Raw genomic sequence first — 20398 nt, 5'->3', positions numbered from 1 at the left:
CCTTCGACCTTTAAGTTGTTTGTTTTATAACTATTATACTTAACACAAGATAATTAGATTATAGAAATAGATATAACATCTGAATTGAAGGACTAATGTTGTAATTAAGGCTATGCAAAGAAAGTCCCTCCAGAACCATTGTGTACTTGGACGTGCCCAGGTTGCCAGCAGAAGGGCCTTTTGCACGTTGGTGATGTTTCAGGAGGTGCAGACCACGCCTGTCACCCCATAGTCACTTAGTGCAAAAGTCTTGACTAAATGAGTGTAGTCAACAATGAGGCCGGAGTAGTATTGATCAGAAATAAAAGGGTAAAATAATCAATGCCGGTTGCCTACCTCTAAACTTAAGATATCACTAGAGTCTCTCTGAACTCTGTCTGTACACGCACTTGGAGGCTGCCTGTCAGATAATCATTTCAAGTGCTCAAATTGGTCAGTGGCAGAACTGCTTTGCTGCATTTAGACTAAATACCTCATCTGGTCTTGGTGGGCTGGCCTTTAAGCCATAGTGGTGGCTTTGGCCCCACTTTTGCCATCAGGGTGGCATTGATAGGCCAAGTATCATGATTCCCTCCTATAAAGCGGGCACTTTGTCGGTGAAAATGATCTTTCTGCAAAAATGCTCAGTTCTAATAGGGCGGGCCTTACCATACCATGGAGCTGGTGGTTTTCTGCAAGCGTGTTTTTAGTTGGATTCATGTTACCCCCAATCTGAGGCTCACAGCTACATTATAGCACAGTCTAATGAATTGAGGTCAAGTGGCAGGTTAACCGGTACCCAGAGATCATTTAATTCAGTACTTGTGCAAGACCCAAATATTTGCTGTATGTTAATGTTGTCGTTAAGAATATGCTACCAATCTTGTTTCAGGAATGTAGCAGCTTATTGCTATTAATAAGTGTCCACCTATCTTCTGCTACACATTCCGATGCTGGTGATACCCAGCGGTCATAGCTCCTGTCTTGTCAGGGTAAAATTTCTGACATTTCTTCACCATCCTCACATTCAGCTCAGTCATGCTTTCACAATATTGTTAAAAGCTGCACTCAACTCTGTAGCATACAAACTTGTGTCCGATATAGCATTTGTTTGGTCACAGCAATGCAGTCCATATCTCCAAAGGACATTTACCATACACTGGAGAGCTGGAACAGCAATTTTTATATTTGCATTTTTTTGATTTCTTGGTAATTTGTAAGGTGCTAATCTTGCTGTTGGTAGCTGCTTTAGTTGGCTAACAAGGATGGAGAAGGATTAGGGAAAAAAGACAGTGGGGGCGAGGAACATTGACAGCTACCTAAGACAGCACATTTGAGTTTCCATGGTACAACCTTTGTTGTGCACCTTAGAATGGGAAAATGTGAAGGAGCCCTCTGGCTCAGGAGTCGTAGGCTCACATAATTTAATTTTCCTGTGTAGCGCTTCCCCAAGTACATCTTCTGCATGTGAAAGGTTTGCTGTCTTCCTTCCACAGAAAGGCTTTGTGCACAAGACCATCCCTGTGTGATTGCGGGAGCATCCTACAATGGGTACCCCAGTGAAGGTGGTGGAGCCAACAGTTTGTTACAGTGGAAGGCATTGGTACTACTCATCCCTCTGCGTCTTGGACTTAGTGACATCAATGAGGGATATATTGAAACTTTAAAGGTAAGAAGTGCAGAGGAATGGCAGAGATAGCCTTTGTAATTCTGACCATACAAAGGAGAATTGATGGAGCCCAAACCCCAAGATTCGAAGGAGGGTATCCAATGATAACCTGGGCTCGTGAGGCTGGGGACACAGAGTTAAAATAGAGACAGAATACATTTAGTTGGGATAAAGGCCAATTACACACTTATTTCACCAGCTTAACCCTCTGAACTTAAAGACAACTGGAATCAACCTGACCATAAAGAGAGCCAGAGTCACTAGGGCTCAATTTAGATATTGCAGGAGAAGACATGTGACCTCACATTCAAACTTATTACATTTGTGTGTAATCCACCTGTTGAATAGGTGGACAAGGCCAGAGATCCTTCGCTTGTCTGTCAGTCATTATACACACACCATGTTAGGATTGTGCAGTAGTATTCCCCATCCATTACTGGCGTTGGCCACAAAGAAATAATGGTAGGCAGCGGGCAGTGGAAGGTTCCACCAGATAAGAGTAGAGGGGATAGGGATGCCAAATGTATTGCCCATTCATCAATCTTGGAGATCCTGCCACCCACTCAGGCCTTTCATGCTTCAGAAGAAAGGAGGCGGTAGGAAGGATTCGCCTTACCCTGTGCTGTTGTATTGCCTTTGCACCTTGTGGGCATGGGTACCAGGGATTTTATGAGACCTAAGGTGAATGCATGCATTATGTCTAAAAGAAGTCTAGTGCTGCACATGCGCCCAGGTAAGGACTTACCCATGTCCTGAAGTCTGTGGAATAGTGGAAATCATCACATGGTTGTGTGAATTTAGGGCAGCATCAGAGAGAATCTTAAAGGATTTTTGTAGAAAGCCTTTGTGGTAAGCTGGTAGCTTCAAAAGTTTAGTACGTTAACAAGTTCACTTAGCTGCCATCTTTATGTTTGCCAATGACGCACCCAATGCATGTTTTTCTCTAAATTAAGATCAGAAATTCCTTTGACCATGGTCAGTAGAGACTTTGGTTGTGCCTCCAAGCAAGTTTAAGTCCGTGCATTTGAGCCAATAGAGCCAAGCAAGGAATCCCGAGATTGGACAGGCATGCCTGAGAGTGCTTGTTCACCCTATGAAATTGTGTGAATACGTGATCAGATAGATGCTTCTGAGTTTCCTTTGAATTCCATTTCTTTCTAGCACTGCTTCATGTTGCCTCAGTCCCTGGGAGTAATTGGAGGAAAACCCAACAGCGCCCACTACTTCATTGGATATGTGGGTGAGTAATGAGAGTTAACTTTCTCCAGATAGAGAAACAGCTACAAATATAGCTTGAATGCAGCCTTCTTGCAAAGCAGAGGCTCTGAATATATGTTCCCATGTCTGTCTACTATTTAAAAAAGAAAAAAAAAATATTAAAGAAAACAAACAATACATAAATACAACCAAAACCAGTGCAGTGCAGTGCGTTGAACAAAGCTTCCAATAATTGTGAGCTACAGTACAAAAATAGGTCTGGGCATTGGGTCTACAAATCTTGTCTGTCTACTCTTAGACCTTGCACTCCATTTCAGACCATTGCTCCCACTTGTTGTCCCTTCTTCCACACCTGCATTTACAACTACCTGCTGCTTCTACAAGTCCCATGAATGTCCTTACTAGTCTTAATTGGTACTCATGCACCCATTTTCTCTCTCACCAGACCCATCCTTTAACTAATGGCCCCCACATCCACAAGAATACCTACCATCAGTGATTGCTATATTCACGTCTCCCAATGTGTGCTCCTTATGGTTTCAGACCTATAAACACTACTGTCCGGCCCTATTTCCTGATGATTTTCTCCTGCTACCTGGCACTCCTTCCATTAACTAATCAGCCGTCCCCTTATTCCTATTCCATAGATTCCACTGGAGAACATTCTCTCCATATTCAGTTCCCACCCCCATTGACAACAGAGGTTCTTCACCCTGTCTACTAACACCGTCTCGCTTGAAACCCATGCTACATGCTGACACGTATGTCTCATCTGATCAGTGGACCCTGATGGTTAACCTTTTCATTGAGACACCTCATTAATCCCAAACTGTTATTGACTTTTTTTCTCGCCACTTTTACATTTTCCTCTTAATCTTTGGTACACACTTTGGCTGTCTATCAACTGTAATACCTGTGGCTCCTACTTCAACAGGACCACCCCGCACTATACGCACAGGACTCTCACTTTAATTGAGGATCACTTAGTTCATACCCAAAGTTGACAATGATTATGTCCCATGAAACCGTTGGGTGTAAGTGCGCTATAAAAGTATTTTTAACATAACATAACATTCACTCTTGACTCACAGCTATGACGGAAATCCTTGTTCCTCCATTTCAGGTTATCCTTTTACACTTGCCTTTCTTCAATACTGCTGCTACCATTCACTCTTCCTCTTTCTAAACCTGCAGCTCCCACTGACTCAAGCCAAACGCTCTCACTGGCTATCCTTCCTTCCATGCTCATTGCACCATGTGATAACTATTTCCTTTGGTTTCACCACATCCCGGGCGTCCTACCTTCCTTCAGGGTATAAGGTGTCCACTGAGTGACAGCACCTTAATTCTTATGACACCCAGCGTTTCTGTATGCCCAGTACCTTTGCTCTTTTCTTACCTACAATTTTGACTACTTCTCTATCCTGATCCACTGTCCGTGCCACTAAATGTCTTTTCTCTGCCCTAGGAATGTCACTTCTCTGCAAATGTGCCACTCTTAACTGGCCCATATACTCACAATTTCAATAATCAGCTTTCTCTCCTTACTTATGTCTCAATGTGTTACTACCATTGTTGCCGGTCATCTCATGGCACCTATTCCTTTAAACATGAGCTTTGATTGGCAGCTTGCTCCATTAATATTTCCTTTTTTCCTTCCCCGTGATAATAATCCTGGTCTAAACGTTTGCATGTACATTTTTCATAGCATACTTTCCTCTACTTTTCTATATTCCTCTATGAATTATATTCCATTGTGAGTACAATGGTTATGTGCAGGCAGATGTTCTCAAGGCCTGTCAGCGCGTTTGGCATCTACTAAATTAATGAGCAACTCCTCTCTCTTTATCCATTAGATCATCTTCACTTTAGCCATATGAAGTGCCACCTTCATGTTCACTGGATTTGCATACCATTCTCTCTCCACTTAAACTTGAATCTCTCCTTCACACCTGCAGGAGAGCAGTTAATCTATCTGGACCCACACACCACTCAACCTACAGTGGAGCCCTCTGATGATGGTTTGATCTCCGATGACAGCTTCCATTGCCAGCACCCTCCCTGCAGAATGCAAATATCTGAGCTGGACCCATCTATTGCTGTGGTGAGTGAGTAGATGAGTGACTAGTGCCAAGTCTAATAGCACCAACTCGCCAATTTTCAACGTTAGCATCTTAGTGACACCCTCTCCTATCACTGATCATTGCTTTGGAGGTTATCAAGCACTAATGAGCAATTCCGCTTACATCAACCACCCAGGGAAGTTGTTCAGATATATTAGTGGAGGGGGCAGGGGAGATGAGAAAGGGAGGAGAAGGGAAGAGACAATAAGGAGAGACGAAAAGAAGTCTGTCTAAAGACCGACTGGGTAGCTGACGACCAAGGAGGGCATCCACGGCCCATCTCCTCTATAGCTAAACCAGGTAGCTCCATTGGGCGTCAGACAAAATAGTTCAGTCTCAATACATTGAGAGAGGAGAGAAGGAGAGACATAAAATAGAGGGAGGATGCGGGAGGAGAGGACAGGAGAGACGAAAGGAAGTGGAACAATGTGGTTCAACAATATAACAGAAAAAGATCAACAATTACACATAACATCAAACAATCAGAAATACATTGGGAGAGGAGAGAAAGGAGAGAGAAAAGTAGTGGGGGGCAGGGGAGGTGAGAAAGTGATGATAAGGGACGAGACAATAAGGAGAGACGAAAAGAAGTCTGTCTAAAGACCGACTGGGTAGGTGACGACCAAGGAGGGAATCCACGGCCCATCTCCCCTATAGCTAAACCAGGTAGCTCCATCGGGCATCAGACAAAATAGTTCAGTCTCAATACATTGAGAGAGGAGAGAAGGAGAGACATAAAATAGAGTGAGGATGCGGGAGGAGAGGACAGGAGAGACGAAAGGAAGTGGAACAATTTGGTTCAACAATATAACAGAAAAAGATCAACAATTACACATTACATCAAACAATCAGCAATACATTAGGAGAGGAGAGAAAGGAGATAGAAAAGTAGTGGGGGGTAGGGGAGGTGAGAAAGTGAGGATAAGGGAAGAGACAATAAGGAGAGATGAAAAGAAGTCTGTCTAAAGACCGACTGGGTAGGTGACGACCAAGGAGGGAATCCACGGCCCATCTCCCCTATAGCTAAACCAGGTAGCTCCATCGGGCATCAGACAACATAGTTCGGTCTCAAGTGTCGAGGGAAGAGGTTCACTGAGAAACAGGGTGGGGTCCAGGGGCAGGTGATGGCAGAGGACAGAAGCTGGAAAGAGTAGGAGCGGAGAGGGGAGAGGGTTGGGGGAAGATAAGGTCCGGAGAGACGCGGGAGCGATTGCCTGAAGTCCGGCTAGGTAGGTGATAGTCAAAGGAGGGAGTCCAAAGTTAATCTCCCCTATGGTTCGCGAGGTAGCTCCACCGGGCATCATACAAAGGAAGCTTTAGAGTTGAGGCCACAGAGTTGAGACAACAGAGTGTAGTGACGCAGGCTCCCGTCACCGCCCACTGGAGTGAACACTGTTGTTATGTCGTCTTCTTCCCTTCACTGTAGCACCCCTTAGGCTGTCCTGTTACTAAGGCGGTTTCGGTTTCACTTTTCCTCCCAGCTGCCTGTGAGGGTGTTCTTTTCTATTGCTGCCTCCGTCACCACTCCTACAAATCCCCATATCCTCACTGCTGCTGCTGCCACTCCGATCACCAATTCCTTGCTGTATGTGGGCACATCATGTTTCAAGGTGCCATTCTATGCCATGGCGCGCAGGATCAACTCACTGTGCGATCATCGAGGAGCAAAACTTTATTATTGTGTGTATCTTTGAAGTGGAGCACCTCTCTACATACCTCACACGCTCCCTCTTCTTCTTTGTTCCTGTTCTTGTTGGCAGCCTCTCACCTCCCTCTCCTTTTCCACCAGACTGCACCGGTCTTCTCGTGTTGCACTGTGTCACACCTTCGGCACTCCTCTAGCAGGGCTTCTTTTATGTCCCACACAGCATGCCCTTGCTCTGTCTGCCCAATAGCTTCTGTCGCCCACTTTCACACTTTTACTGTAGTGGCCCACTAGCATCACAACAGCACTCACCAAATAGGGTGATGACGCGGGCACGAAATGGCGGGCACGATCACTTCACTGATTCATCGGGTGGCAGCCCGACAGTGAGCCTCATTCATGACCAGTGCGCAGTATCTTCTAAATGCGCCATCAGGGACTCTAGAGCCTACACCGGCGGTGCCCCAGTCAACCAAGTCTGCTCCAAAGACAGCACTTCCTCGCAACCAACGTACTTGTTACCGGGACTGCAGGTGTGCGCATCCAGTCACTGTCAGCTGCACTCGTGCTCTGTAGCTCTTTGCTGTGCTTCTGTCTTACATCATGGGATACACGGCACATTGTACCTTCGCCGCCGTTCCCGCGGCCGTCTCGCTGCCGGATCCTCTGTGTGCTCCATGCCCCACGCACTCAATACATCCAGACATGCCAACCCTCCCGATTCAGGCGTGAGACTACCGATTTCAAGGCTAGTCTCCCGCCTCCCGATTCCTACAAGCAAAAACCCGATTCCTTGGGGGTTTCAGCTGACAGGGCTTGGTATTGTGTAAAGTGGTAATTCTTCCAGCAAAGAGTAGCGATGCAGGGGCTCTACAAGGGGTGAAAAACCAACAAGGCGTCATTGACAAGGGAATCGTCTTTTAAACACCTGTGAAGTACTGGAGAGGGGGGGAAGGGGTTGCTGTGTGTGTGTGTGCGCAGGGGGAGCTGTTTCAGCCCTAGCTGTCACAGAGGGGTGGGGGAAGGGGGGAGGGGGAGGGGGAGGCATGCACTGCCAACAACCTGCCAGGCCAGTGTACAACACTTGTATCACCCTCTCTCTGCCTGCCATTGCGCTCCATGCTTCTGAAAGGTAAGAACAAAACGTGCATTTGCGTTTCAAATGTCCGATCCTACAGCAGCACACTTCCAAAGCCCATACATGCCAGTAACCCGATTCAAGGCCCCATTCTCCCGATTTTTTTTTTTTTTTTAAATCTCCCACTTTGCTCTCCTGAAATGTGAAGTAACTCGAAATGAAGAGCGTGAGATGTTTTCCTTAGTTTATTCCAAGTACAGTAGAAGAACAGCTTGTACAACCACCATGCTCCAGTATCTTCACTCACTGTCTCCCAACCGCCCATCCATAGAACCCCCAACAAGAATATAGAACATAGAATTCAAGCCCAACATAAACAAGCGAAAAGGAAACCCAATGAATACAACACACCTCCCCCCTTTTAAAACAAAAAAAACTAAAACAAAACATAAAATTCATCAATATTTCACAAAATCTTTCATTTTTAACGGAGCATTCCTAATACGACAACTCCTTCTAGGTTCACACACGAATTGGTATGCATCTTTAGAGGTACCATCAGCAACTCCCATTTCCCCAATCAAACTATTCTGTCCCACAACAGGAGAAGGAGTTTGCTCAAAACCATTCTCAATTTGGCCACCTGAAACAGAACCAGGAACTTGACCACCATCTGAAGTAGGTTCAGGAAAATAGAAACTGTCAAAGAAATTCTGAGAATCCTCATGAATTATTTCTTTAGAATGCACAGCAGGCAATTGAGGTTTCCCTACAAGAGACCTATTCTTAAACAGAGAAACACGTCTGAAATTCCAAACTTTACCATCTTTAACCCTCACAGCTTTAGAAAAAACTTCAATCACCTCAATAGGATCAGACCATTTAGACCCCTTCCTATGATAAGTCCCTCCAAATTTCACTCGCACCAAATCACCAATTTGAACTCTCTGATCCTGCCCTTGATGCACAAATTTATACTTATTCATTTTCCCTTGATAGTTTCGTACACGTTCTCTTGCTTGAGCAAAATCAACATCATCATCCTGTGAATACCTCCCTTTCAACCACCAAGGCAGAAGTTTCACCCCAGGTTTCCGACCTCTCAACATTTCAAAAGGAGAATAACCAGTAACAGCACTCGGGGAAGTGCGATAAGTAAGCAAAGTAGCTTGCAAAGCTTTCCGCCAATCAATATTACTTTTCACAGCCAGTTGAATAGATTCTTTGATAACTCGGTTGAATCGCTCAACCTGACCATTGGCCTGTGGGTTGTAATTAGAGACCCTTTTTGTGCACAATACCATAAGTTTTTAAAACCAGTTCCATCTCCTTACTTGTAAATTGGGTACCATTATCCCAAACCAACTCTGAAGGTAAACCCTCACGGGAAAAAACATTATCAAGAAATTCTATTACTTGCGAAGAAGTAATTTTTTCTACAACTTTAACCTCCGGCCATTTAGAAAAATAGTCTATTAAAACCAAAACCAAAAAATTCCTTAGAAGAAGGTAAACACAAAGGGCCGATGATATCAATCCCCAGTTTCTTCCAAGGTCCATCAACAAACTCAATAGGAGTTGTGGAAGTGGACAAAGGTTTGACCGATTTATCACTTCTGGAACAAGGAACACAGTCTCTAACCCATTTGTCTACAATACTGTCAATGCTTGGCCACCAGTAGAATTCTCTTAAACGCCTCTTAGTACAAGACATGCCTAAGTGTCCCTCATGAGCAATGGTCATTAACTTTTCTCTAACACCATATGGAGGAATATCTTGTGAAGACATAAGTTCGTCCTTCACCTTAAAAAACGAACTCAACTCACCATTCAACTTCCTCTCTTCTGGCCATCCAACACGTAAAAATTCAAGCACTCTGCACAAAACATTATCTTCACCCATAGCTTTTCTCCAATCATCCTCTGAAATACCTCCAGAAAACCCAATTCCGTTGACATCTACAAAAGTATATGCAATGTCAACACACTCTTCCCCAGAATCATTAGAATCCACATCAATAGGTAGAGGCAACCGAGACATACAATCAGCGTGAACATTCATACGGCCAGGAATATATTCAACACAACATTGAAATTCTTGTAACTTAGCAGCCAATCTAGCCAAACATGCGGTCAAAGTTCTTCCACCACCTGCATCTAACATGTTAATCAACGGCTTATGGTCCATCCTTAAACAAAATTTCGTTCCCCACAAGAATTGTCTGAAATGCTGTGCAGCCCAAGTACACGCCAATAATTCTCGCTCTATAGTGGAATAACTGCATTCAGCACCACGCAATGATCTCGAGGCATATGAAATAATATGTTCAATTCCATTATTTCTCTGCATCAAAACTGCCCCAAACCAGTCCCACTCGCATCAACAGCCACTACACATTCCTGTCCAACAACAAATGGTTTCAAAAACGGTGCTGAGCAAATCTCCTTCCTAAGAATTTCAAACTCAATTTGTTGATCTTTACTCCAGTCAAATTTAGCATTTTTCTTTAACAACAATCTAAGATGAAATACTTTTGAAGCATAATTCTGGATACATTTGCTATAAAACTCAGTAATACCCAAAAATGAGTATAACTGTTCTTTGTTTGTAGGAGCAGGTGCTTCAGCAATACTTTTAACATGGTTAAGCTTAGGTTTGATGCCCAGGCTAGATATTTCATGCCCTAAATATTCAACCTTTTCTTGTCTAAATTTGCATTTAGAATATTTAAGAGTCAACCCTTTATTCTGTATACTTTGCAAAACCTTCATCAAGTTGTTATCATGTTCCACGGAATCTTTGCCATAGATTAGTATGTCGTCCTGAAAAGCTATCGCACCAGTACAACCGTCCAAAACTTCCTTCATCAATCTTTGGAATACAGATGCTGCGCTAGCTAAACCAAAAGGCATTCTTAAAAATTGGTACATACCCTCTGGTGTTATGAATGCTGTTAAACATTTTGAATCCTCATGCAGCACAACCTGATGATAGGCACTAGCCAAATCCAATGTTGAAAAAACACAAGCCCCAGATAGTGTTGAGATTAATTTGTGTATATTAGTTAAAGGATGTCTATCAGTCCAAATCTCTTTGTTAAGACTGCGGAGGTCAACACATAAACGAAGATCCCCATTAGGTTTAATTTAATGGACAACTGGAGAAACCCACGGCAAGGATTCAATGGGTTCGATGATCTTACCATGTACTAACTCTCCCAGCATACTCTTCAATTTATCTCGATAAGCAAGAGGTACATTGCGTACTCTGTGTCTCACCGGAATAGCAGTACTTTTGAGAATAATTTTATGTTTTGAAGTCAATAAAGTCACCAAGACTCTCCTCAAAAACTTTTGGATACATTGCCTTAACACTAGCAACAAATTGTTCATTGGAATCAGATACAACATACACAGATGGTGAGGCATTTGGATCAAGTTTCATCCCCATTTCCTTCTGATGAGGCCAACCTAAAATTGACACACCTTTAGTAGCTACATATACCTTGCCTCTGGTTCTGCTACCTTGAAAATTTAAATCTGCCCAAAAAAACCTTCCAAATCAATTTTTTTTCAGTATAACCAGCAGGTCTAATATCAGGAGACAATAATTCTTTGTCACCCTTTAATTTCATAAAAACTTCTTTCCCAATTATAGTGTACCAAGCACAAGAATCAACCATCAGTTTAACATCTTCACCATTAATAGATATCAAACAAGATGGAAAATTCTTGGTGTCACTACATCCAACACAAGAAATGCAGTTGAATTCACTGAATTGTTCACACATTCCTTCTTCACCTGATGTTACGCAATTGACTTTTTGATTAGATCTACAAATTTTCCCAAAATGGCATTACCCTCTTGCATTTTATACAAATTTTATTTAATGCTGGACAATTTCTAAAATTTCCAACATGGTCAAAACTACCACATCTATAACATATTATGAAATTACGTCTCCCGGCAAATTTGTTTTCAGAAGAGGTAAATTCTTTTTTTCCCCACTTGTTTTCTTTCATTTCAACCTCTTTTTTAAAGGGATGCAAAGGTTTCTTAAAATAGGACTGATTCTTAACCACAGATACTTCAGAAGTGGAATCCTGAATTTTCACAGAAACAGTTTGAGATTGACCTCTAATCTCACTAACAAACTTCTCAGATTGTTCAATGCCCTTAGCTATGTTAACTACAGCACTCAGAGAAGATTCCGTACTCAACCATAGTCTCTCTTGTATTTTTTTACTCTTGGTTTTCATCATGATTTGGTCTCGTAGAACTTGTTCATAGTTGATAGTGTCAAAAGCGCATGAACCCGCTAAAGCACGTAATGCTGAGACGTAGTTTTCAATAGACTCATCATCTTTCTGAGCTCGTGAGTAAAACTTGAATCTTTCCATTACGGTATTTATTTTCTTGCCAAAACGTAAAAATAGTTGTTTTACAGCAATTTCAAATACATCAGTCTCCTCCGATCCTTCAATTGGAGGCAAGTTCGTAAATTCTTTTATTCCCTGTCCACCTAAACAATGCCTCAAAAGATCTAGTTTCCTCTTTTGAGAACAACCATCTTCCTCCACTACCTCCACATATGCCAAAAACATGGGATACCATAACTCCCATTCAATTTTTGGTTCTCCTGCAACCGGTAGGAAATGTGGAGGCGCTAAAATAGAAGACATCTTAAATAAATTGTATAATGTAGAATAACAGGAATAAATGACTTAAAATAAACTTCCTTAAAAAATAATTTTCTCAATAAATTTTGCAAAAAAAATAAATGTCTCGAATTCAAATATTAAAACGAGATAAATTTCTTTTGAGTTGAAAGTGTGCGAATCACTGAAGTTCGCAATGAAATATGAACAAAAATGTGTGTGAAATGCTTTACAATGCTGACAAACGCTGATAAATCAATCTAAGATGTCCGCCTTGCGTGCGTGATGACGTCAATAACCCAGAAACCTTAGCGCGATCCAGAATGCATTGCGCGACAACATCAATAACTTGCGCAACACCAGCTTCGTATGACGAATTAAGCGCACGGGTCTCGCTCGGAGAAATCCAACGCTCGAGAAGAAGTGACGGTTAGCTCTTTTTTTTTTTTATATTTTCTTTAGTTTCAGCAAAATAGATGTTGAAAGAACGAAATGCCACATAGTGAAGTTATAATAACTGAGTTAGTCTGGTAACGGAGTTAAGATGAAGCTGGGTACATCAAATAAAAAAATTAAAAAATATACATCCAGACGCATTCAGCCGTTGGTGCGTTCACAAGCACTGTAAATTAATCTGCCGCCGGTGCAATCACAAACACAATACATTAATCAGCCGCCGGTGCAATCAGAAGCACAATACATGAATCGGCCGCTGGTGCTTTCCCCGCACAAAGATAAATAAAAAAAATAAAAAATACCTTGAAGCCAAGTGAACGCTGTCTTCTTCTTCAGTGTCTTAGAATTATCCCAATGGATTGCTAATCCATTGTGCTTTGCACGCATGGGTTCGTATCCCATCCTCGTCGCCAAAATTTATGAAGTAACTCGAAATGAAGAGCGTGAGATGTTTTCCTTAGTTTATTCCAAGTACAGTAGAAGAACAGCTTGTACAACCACCATGCTCCAGTATCTTCACTCACTGTCTCCCAACCGCCCATCCATAGAACCCCCAATAAGAATATAGAACATAGAATTCAAGCCCAACATAAACAAGCGAAAAGGAAACCCAATGAATACAACAAAATGTTGGCATGTATGATACATCGCTTGCATCAGATCGCTCAGCTTCTTCGTATTTCGCCAAGGCACCGACGGGACTGCACCGCTGCTGCCCTTATCCACCTGCAGCAGCCAGTTTCAGTGGTTTGACCGCAGTTCCGCAACTCGTTGTGGCCAGCGGTCGCCTCAGCGACCAGCAAGAACTGCCATTTTGGAGCCGGCCTGACGAGTCCTGAAAACGGGGCTTGAAATATCGCCAATCACTTCCACGCCTACATCATCTCGTTCAGCGCAGGTAGGGGGTCCAGAGTCGCCGTTTCTCGTCATTAGTTAATTTGAAGAAATGCAGGATATTATGCAGATTGTGGCCCGACCAGCAGAGCTGCACTAACGTGTGGCCATTTTGCTTGCCACTTTCTTACTTTTTAGGTTTTGCTTGGCAATGCGTACGAAGTACGCATGCGCTAGCAAAATCCTTATGTTTCTCTGTGGCGTCGGGTATCCGCCCCCTCCTCGCCCCCACCTCCCATTGGCTAGCTCCATAAATGGAGGCTAGCCATTGGGAGCCGGATCTGTCCGTCAAGGCCGGACCAGATTCGGGGGCGTTCCCGACATTTTTTCCCTCTCCACCCACTTCGGATCGTCATCGCGGCGGTGGGTGGGTGTTATTTTTTTTAAATATATTTTGGTGTACGGGATATCCATCACCATTTTGACGGAGTAACCCATCTGCCAAGATCGAAATCAGGCCCATAGTCAGTTCTCCACTCTCTCAGACACACTTTAGTCACTCACCCAATGAAGAAATCGATGGCGCATCCACTTGTGTTATCTAACTGCTATCCTACCTGAAACCTTTCTTACATATGTAAAATCCTAGGAAAAAAAAGGGCAATAGGTAATTGCATCCATATGCTGAACAGAATACCATTTTGAAGGATCGTTAGTCTTGTGCCAACACCTGCATGTTAGAATGTGTTCTTCTCAGCCCTACTTAGGCATTCTGACAGCTTGATGATGGTGGCTCTGAAACGCCCTAGGAAACAGAACTAGAACACCTGCTATTGCATGCTTGGCATTGTGGTGATGCAAGAAATGTGTGGCTAGAGATTAGTTTTCTAAGATAAGAGCTGTTTCCTTCTCAGTGCTAACTGCACCCAATTTAGGAAGATGCATTCTGTTGATAGATAAATTAGATCTTACTTCAGATCTATGGGTACATGGCTACATGTACATGAGAATATAAACGATATAAAAGGAATACAGTTGACACTAGTTAACTCATTCAGACCAATTAGGGGTCCACTCTCTGCTATTAGTTACAAGGCAAACAACATACTCATGCTTTATTTATTTATTTAGTAAGTTTTATATAGCGCTACTGGACCCGAGGGCATCAGAGCGCTTTACAAGGTAGGTATACATACAAGAAATAGGAAATAATCTATAAATAGTGTTACAAATGTAGCATAGGAAATATTCACATCATACTGTTGGCTTAACAGTATTACAGTTTCCCACACATTGTACCATGTGCAGTCACGTTTTCACTCACGGACAGCATATTGATTTAAATTAAGGCCTCCGTCCGTTCGAAACAATAAGAATCTTGAAAGCGTCCATTTTCTGTCTCCCCAAAGAATGTGGTACATTCATTACACAAGCACATTCATGGTGTGTTCTCCAGTGAAAATAAATAAAATGCACACGGTCTTAACTGACAGAGCTGTCCGCTCATTGACAGAGCTGTCGGGTCACCCTCCAGGGCTGGGTTGAAGAGCAAGACGGTTTCAGCAGCCAGCAGATGACAAGAACCAGATGTCCAGCTAAGTCATTGACATTTGCAGTAACAACCGCTTCGGCCTCTCAACACGAAGCATCAAGAGCTGGAAGGGTGCAGCTTGTATAAAGGCCTGGATGAAATGGCCACCGAGCTTACCTCAGTCTCACATGATGCCACCTATCTCACAAGTCCTCTGCAACACTGTGCGCAAGAGACAAAACAAAGGGGATCATAATTCAGTGGTTTCCAGCTGTATTTTCAGACAAGGTCTGGGAGTTTGTACCTAAAGAACATTTGCACAGAAAAGAGTAAACAAGAAGCATATCAGGAAAATAGTTCATAAGGAGTACAAACCACAAGATACTGGATGACATGGCATATGATGTGATAATTGTGTTCCCTCGAGCATCAGCAGATTGCCATGTACATCACCTACCTACTTTAAATACTTCAAATGGGACCAGGGTACCATGGAACACCGTTTCTATTCATCTCATCAGTCTGGGATTCCTGTCTAAATCCAGATGTCAGGAATCACAGATATGCCATGTCATCCAGTATCTTCGCTGTTTTACTTCGTGTTGAGAGGAAGCAACGGTTGTCACTGATACCCTTCTAACTATTTATGCACTTATTCTTTCTCAACATCGTGGTCGACTGCTTCGCTTCTGTGTCAAAGGTGATCCACTTGCCGCCTATAGCCTTAGCTCCGGTCGAGCTCTTTCGACAAGTGTCACATTCAAGCAATGGTCTCCACTTGATAGAAAACACACCTTATATACACTGTCCACTGTGCCATTTGAAGTACTTGTGGACAGACCAACGCACCGTCTACAATTTATGCCTGTCTCTGGACCACAATGAGGCTCCTGCTCCTCCTTCCTCCACAAATCCGACGACATCAATCAAGCCTTCGCCCACCTATCCGAATGGATCACAAGCAGAGCCGACCCCATCGCTCCCATCAAAATCTTCAGCAACAGAAGAAACAACAAGTACGTTAACTGGTTCACCCCCAAACTCAAAGCAGAAAAACTCAAATGCAAACCTCTGGAGAGTTGCTGGCACACCAGCAAGGATCCGGAGGACCACATAGCCTTTAAAACGGCCCTCAAATCCTACCACCATGCCATTAGAGAAGCAAAGAAAGCCACACTCGCCACCCGCCTCCAGTCCACCAACTGCACCAAAGAACTATTCTACATCATCAGTGAATTCTCATCTTCAGACGCAGTCAGAAACACCTTCCAGTCCTCCCAGTCCCTCTGCAACTCACTTTCCAACTTGTTCCACACCAAGATTGCCAACATCTACAAGAACTTTGAACCCCAACCACTGCAACCAGACCTCCCCACTCCTCCTACCATCCTTCCGCCCTACTTCCTGACCAACTGGATACTTCTCTGCATCGATACTACAACATCCATCATGTCCTCCATCCATTCTGGAGCCCCAACCAACCACTGCACCCACCACACCTTCAACCTCGGACACAAAGAAATCGGATCCCTGCTCACTAGCATCATCAACTCAGAGTTCAGATCCACCACATTGCCAGAAACCTGGAAGCATACCAAAGTCAAACCACTTCTGAAGAAACCCACAGTGTCCCCATATGACCTTAAGAACCACCACCCCATCCCGCTACTCCCCTTCCCGACCAAGGTACTGAAGAAATTTGTCAACTGCCAACTCCCAGACTACCTGGAATGCTACCACCTGCTCCATAACCTCTCAATCCGGTTTCTGCTCGAACCACAGCACAAAAACAACACTTATAGCCGCCATCCTCGACCACAGTGAGTCAGCAGCCGTGATGCTCCTCGACCTGTCAGCAGCCTTCAGCACAGTCTCCCACCACCTCCTCATCCAAAGACTTCACCACATTGGCATCTTTGGCAACGCCCTCAAACTACTATCCTCTTTTCTCAGCGGACACACTCAAAGAATCTGCCTCCCACCGTACATCTCCGACCCCAAGGGCATCGTCTGCTGCATACCCCAGGGCTCCTCACTTAGCCCCACACTGTTCAACATCTACATGACTCAGCTGCCACCCATTGCTCTGTCTCGGTCTAAACCTCCTCTCCTATACCAACGACACCCGACTCATTCTCTTCCTCATCGAAGACACAGACACCACTGGCGTGAACTTCCAGAACGCCATGACCGCCGTTGCCAACTGGATGAGAGCCAACTGCCTCAAACTCAACACCAACAAAACTGAAGTTTTCATCTTTGGACTACCCCTCCCACACAATGACACGACTCAGTGGCCCTCCACCCTCGTGCCAGCATCCACAACCCACGCCCGCAACCTCGGGATCATTCTTGACAGCGAGCTCTCCATGAGATGACAGGTCAGCTTGGTTGCCTCCACTTGCTTCCGTACCCTCCGAATGCATGATCTCTTGACTTGGTAAGAGTATTCTGCATCATTCAGAAACTCTGTCCATCGCCACTCCCCTTTTCCAAAATCGGTTTTATCCACACTATGTGTGGGAGGGTATGCTCAGACGTGAGTCCCTTGCTCATTGCACCATCAGGATTCAAGCAAGCCGGGCTGAAGAAGGCTGTGATGCCAGAAACCGGTCCCCGGAAGCTTGTTTCCTTCCCAGTATAAGAATTGGCTTGGTAGTTTGGTTTGCCCTGTTCCCATCATGCACTGGGACAGGAACAGACTAATTTGCATATAGCCAGGTTCTGAGCTGGGATGGTGCAGTGAGCTAAAAAACGGTGGATTAAAACCATGATCTCTTGACTTGGTAAGAGTATTCTGCATCATTCAGAAACTCTGTCCATCACCACTCCCCTTTTCCAAAATCGGTTTTATCCACACTATGTGTGGGAGGGTATGCTCAGACGTGAGTCCCTTGCTCATTGCACCATCAGGATTCAAGCAAGCCGGGCTGAAGAAGGCTGTGATGGCAGAAACCGGTCCCCGGAAGCTTGTTTCCTTCCCAGTATAAGAATTGGCTTGGTAGTTTGGTTTGCCCTGTTCCCATCATGCACTGGGACAGGAACAGACTAATTTGCATATAGCCAGGTTCTGAGCTGGGATGGTGCAGTGAGCTAAAAAACGGTGATGGATTAAAACCATGATCTCTTGACTTGGTAAGAGTATTCTGCATCATTCAGAAACTCTGTCCATCACCACTCCCCTTTTCCAAAATCGGTACCCTCCGAATGCTCCATAAAGTCTTTAGATGGATCCCAGCCTGCTCTAGAAGAACCGTCACACAAGCCCTCCTCGCCAGTCGTTTGACTGGTGGAATACCCTCTACGCTGAAGCCACCACCCTCCTCCTCAAGCCCCTCCAAACAATCCAGAATGCAGCAGCAAGAATCATCTTGGACCTGCCCACACAATCCCATATCACCCCCCACCTCCATAGCCTGCACTGGCTCCTCATCAAGAAGAGCTGCCAATTAAAGCTGCTCATGCACGCCTACAAAGTCCTTCACAACACAGGTCCAGAATACCTGAACATCCGCCTGACCTTCCTCCAGACACCTGCTGTCTGCCTCCCTAGCCCTCGCCACTGTCCCCCGCATCCACCGTACTCAAGCCAGAGGACGCGCCTTCTCCCACATTACTGCCAAGGCCTAGAACTACCTCCCCATCCACCACCGAAAATCTACCTCCCTCACCAAAATCAGGATTGGCCTCAAAACCTGGCTGTGCAAGGATTCCAGCCCTCATTCCAAGTCACAGCCTCCCGGACTGCACTCCCGCAATGGCCGGCACTGATATAAGGCTTCGGATTCGACTTTGGCTGACTCGGTGCCGGAGTAGAAACCTATCAAGACCCAGCCTCCCCTTGGCGCCATTTCGGAGCCAAAGCAAGCGTTGACGTTGAATGCAACTTCAGAGCCAAAAAACACGTAGATGGTGAAAGCTAATTCGAAGCCAAAACAAGCACTCCTATCCAAAGCGACATCAAGGCCCAAACTGACATCTGAGCCCAGTCACCCTTCCACAGCAAACTCCGATAGCCACGAGCACCTTCAGTGCCTTCAGGAGGAACTGGACTCTCGGGAGCGACGTCTGTTTATCCATCCCACACAGGCAAGATTATTGCTAAGCCTCCACCTAAAGTGTCATACAATAGTAAAGCAGAAAGCTGTGGGGAAAGATAATATATTATACTTACAAGCTCAATGACACAATGTAGGAGGCTTAGTAGAGGTTGCACAAATATTTAAGTGAAGCTGCTAATCCAGGCAACCCTTACGGTGATTTTAGTAGTCTTAGACAACCATAGAAAGCTCTCTAAGTGGTAGCTGTGGAGTGTAGCCTTCTCAAGTGACTTGTTTTACTAGATCTGATCATGTAGTTTAGGTTAAACAAAAAAGAACCACACAGTGTGTGTGTATATATATATATATATATATATATATATATATATATATATATATATATATATATATATATATATATATATATATATAAAATATGCATATTTATTACACAGCACTCACGGACACATTGATATCTCTCCTACCCGGAGATATAAACACAAATACACAACAATATTTCAATTGTAAACAGGTAAGCACAAAATACAGTGGTCTCCAGGGAAGACCAATCCATATACTAAAAAAGTGGAATGAGAACTGCGATTGAAGTCGTGACTTGGATCAGGAGACTCAGAGGAACGAGGACACATGGAACCACCAAGGTAAGTACCCAGGAACCCCACGGAGGCTGTGTGCAGAGTGGAAACACAGCCGTGTGTCCAATATAAGTCAACGGGAAAGCCGCGGTTGCAGTTTTGAAGAAGGACCCCTCCCAGTGGACCCTGAAGAAACCCCATGGAAGACAGAAGGTTGTAGAGTCACCCAACCTGTTGATACCTCAGGAACCTGGATACCTACACCAGGAAAACCGGGTGCATAGGTACAAAGTTATGTCGGAAACTGCTGTGGACCACAATGTAGGACTTCAGGAAAGATGTTGCTGTAGAAGACTTTGCAAGAGTCCTGTGGAAACCAAGGGTGGATTCTCGATGTGCAGAACCTGCAAGCAGAGGAGACAGTGTCTATGCCACTCAGAGGTGACCAAAAGGCACAGAAGAGCAATGCCTACCGATGATGGACGGTTCAGTAGTGATGATGGTGACCTTGTTGCTGCAGCTGTGAGGACCAGGTGATGCTGAGGAAGACCAAGAGCTGTGCACGAGCTG

The 20398-nt window shown here is 44.2% G+C and overlaps 1 protein-coding gene across 2 annotated transcripts in view; it reads left to right on the top strand.

Moving 5' to 3' along the window:
• ATG4B (autophagy related 4B cysteine peptidase) overlaps window positions 1-20398 on the top strand; it is a 432299-nt gene that overhangs the window by 247958 nt on the left and 163943 nt on the right. For both annotated transcript variants that reach the window (XM_078665678.1, XM_078665677.1), the window contains 3 exons: window positions 1476-1648; window positions 2810-2888; window positions 4825-4970. In XM_078665678.1, coding sequence (XP_078521804.1) covers window positions 1476-1648; window positions 2810-2888; window positions 4825-4970 — 398 coding nt within the window. The remainder of the gene's footprint in view (window positions 1-1475; window positions 1649-2809; window positions 2889-4824; window positions 4971-20398) is intronic.

The sequence above is a fragment of the Lissotriton helveticus genome, chromosome 11 (genome assembly GCF_964261635.1).
Source record: "Lissotriton helveticus chromosome 11, aLisHel1.1, whole genome shotgun sequence".
NCBI classification, from domain to species: Eukaryota; Metazoa; Chordata; class Amphibia; order Caudata; family Salamandridae; genus Lissotriton; species Lissotriton helveticus.
This window is presented reverse-complemented; position numbering and strand designations above follow the sequence as displayed.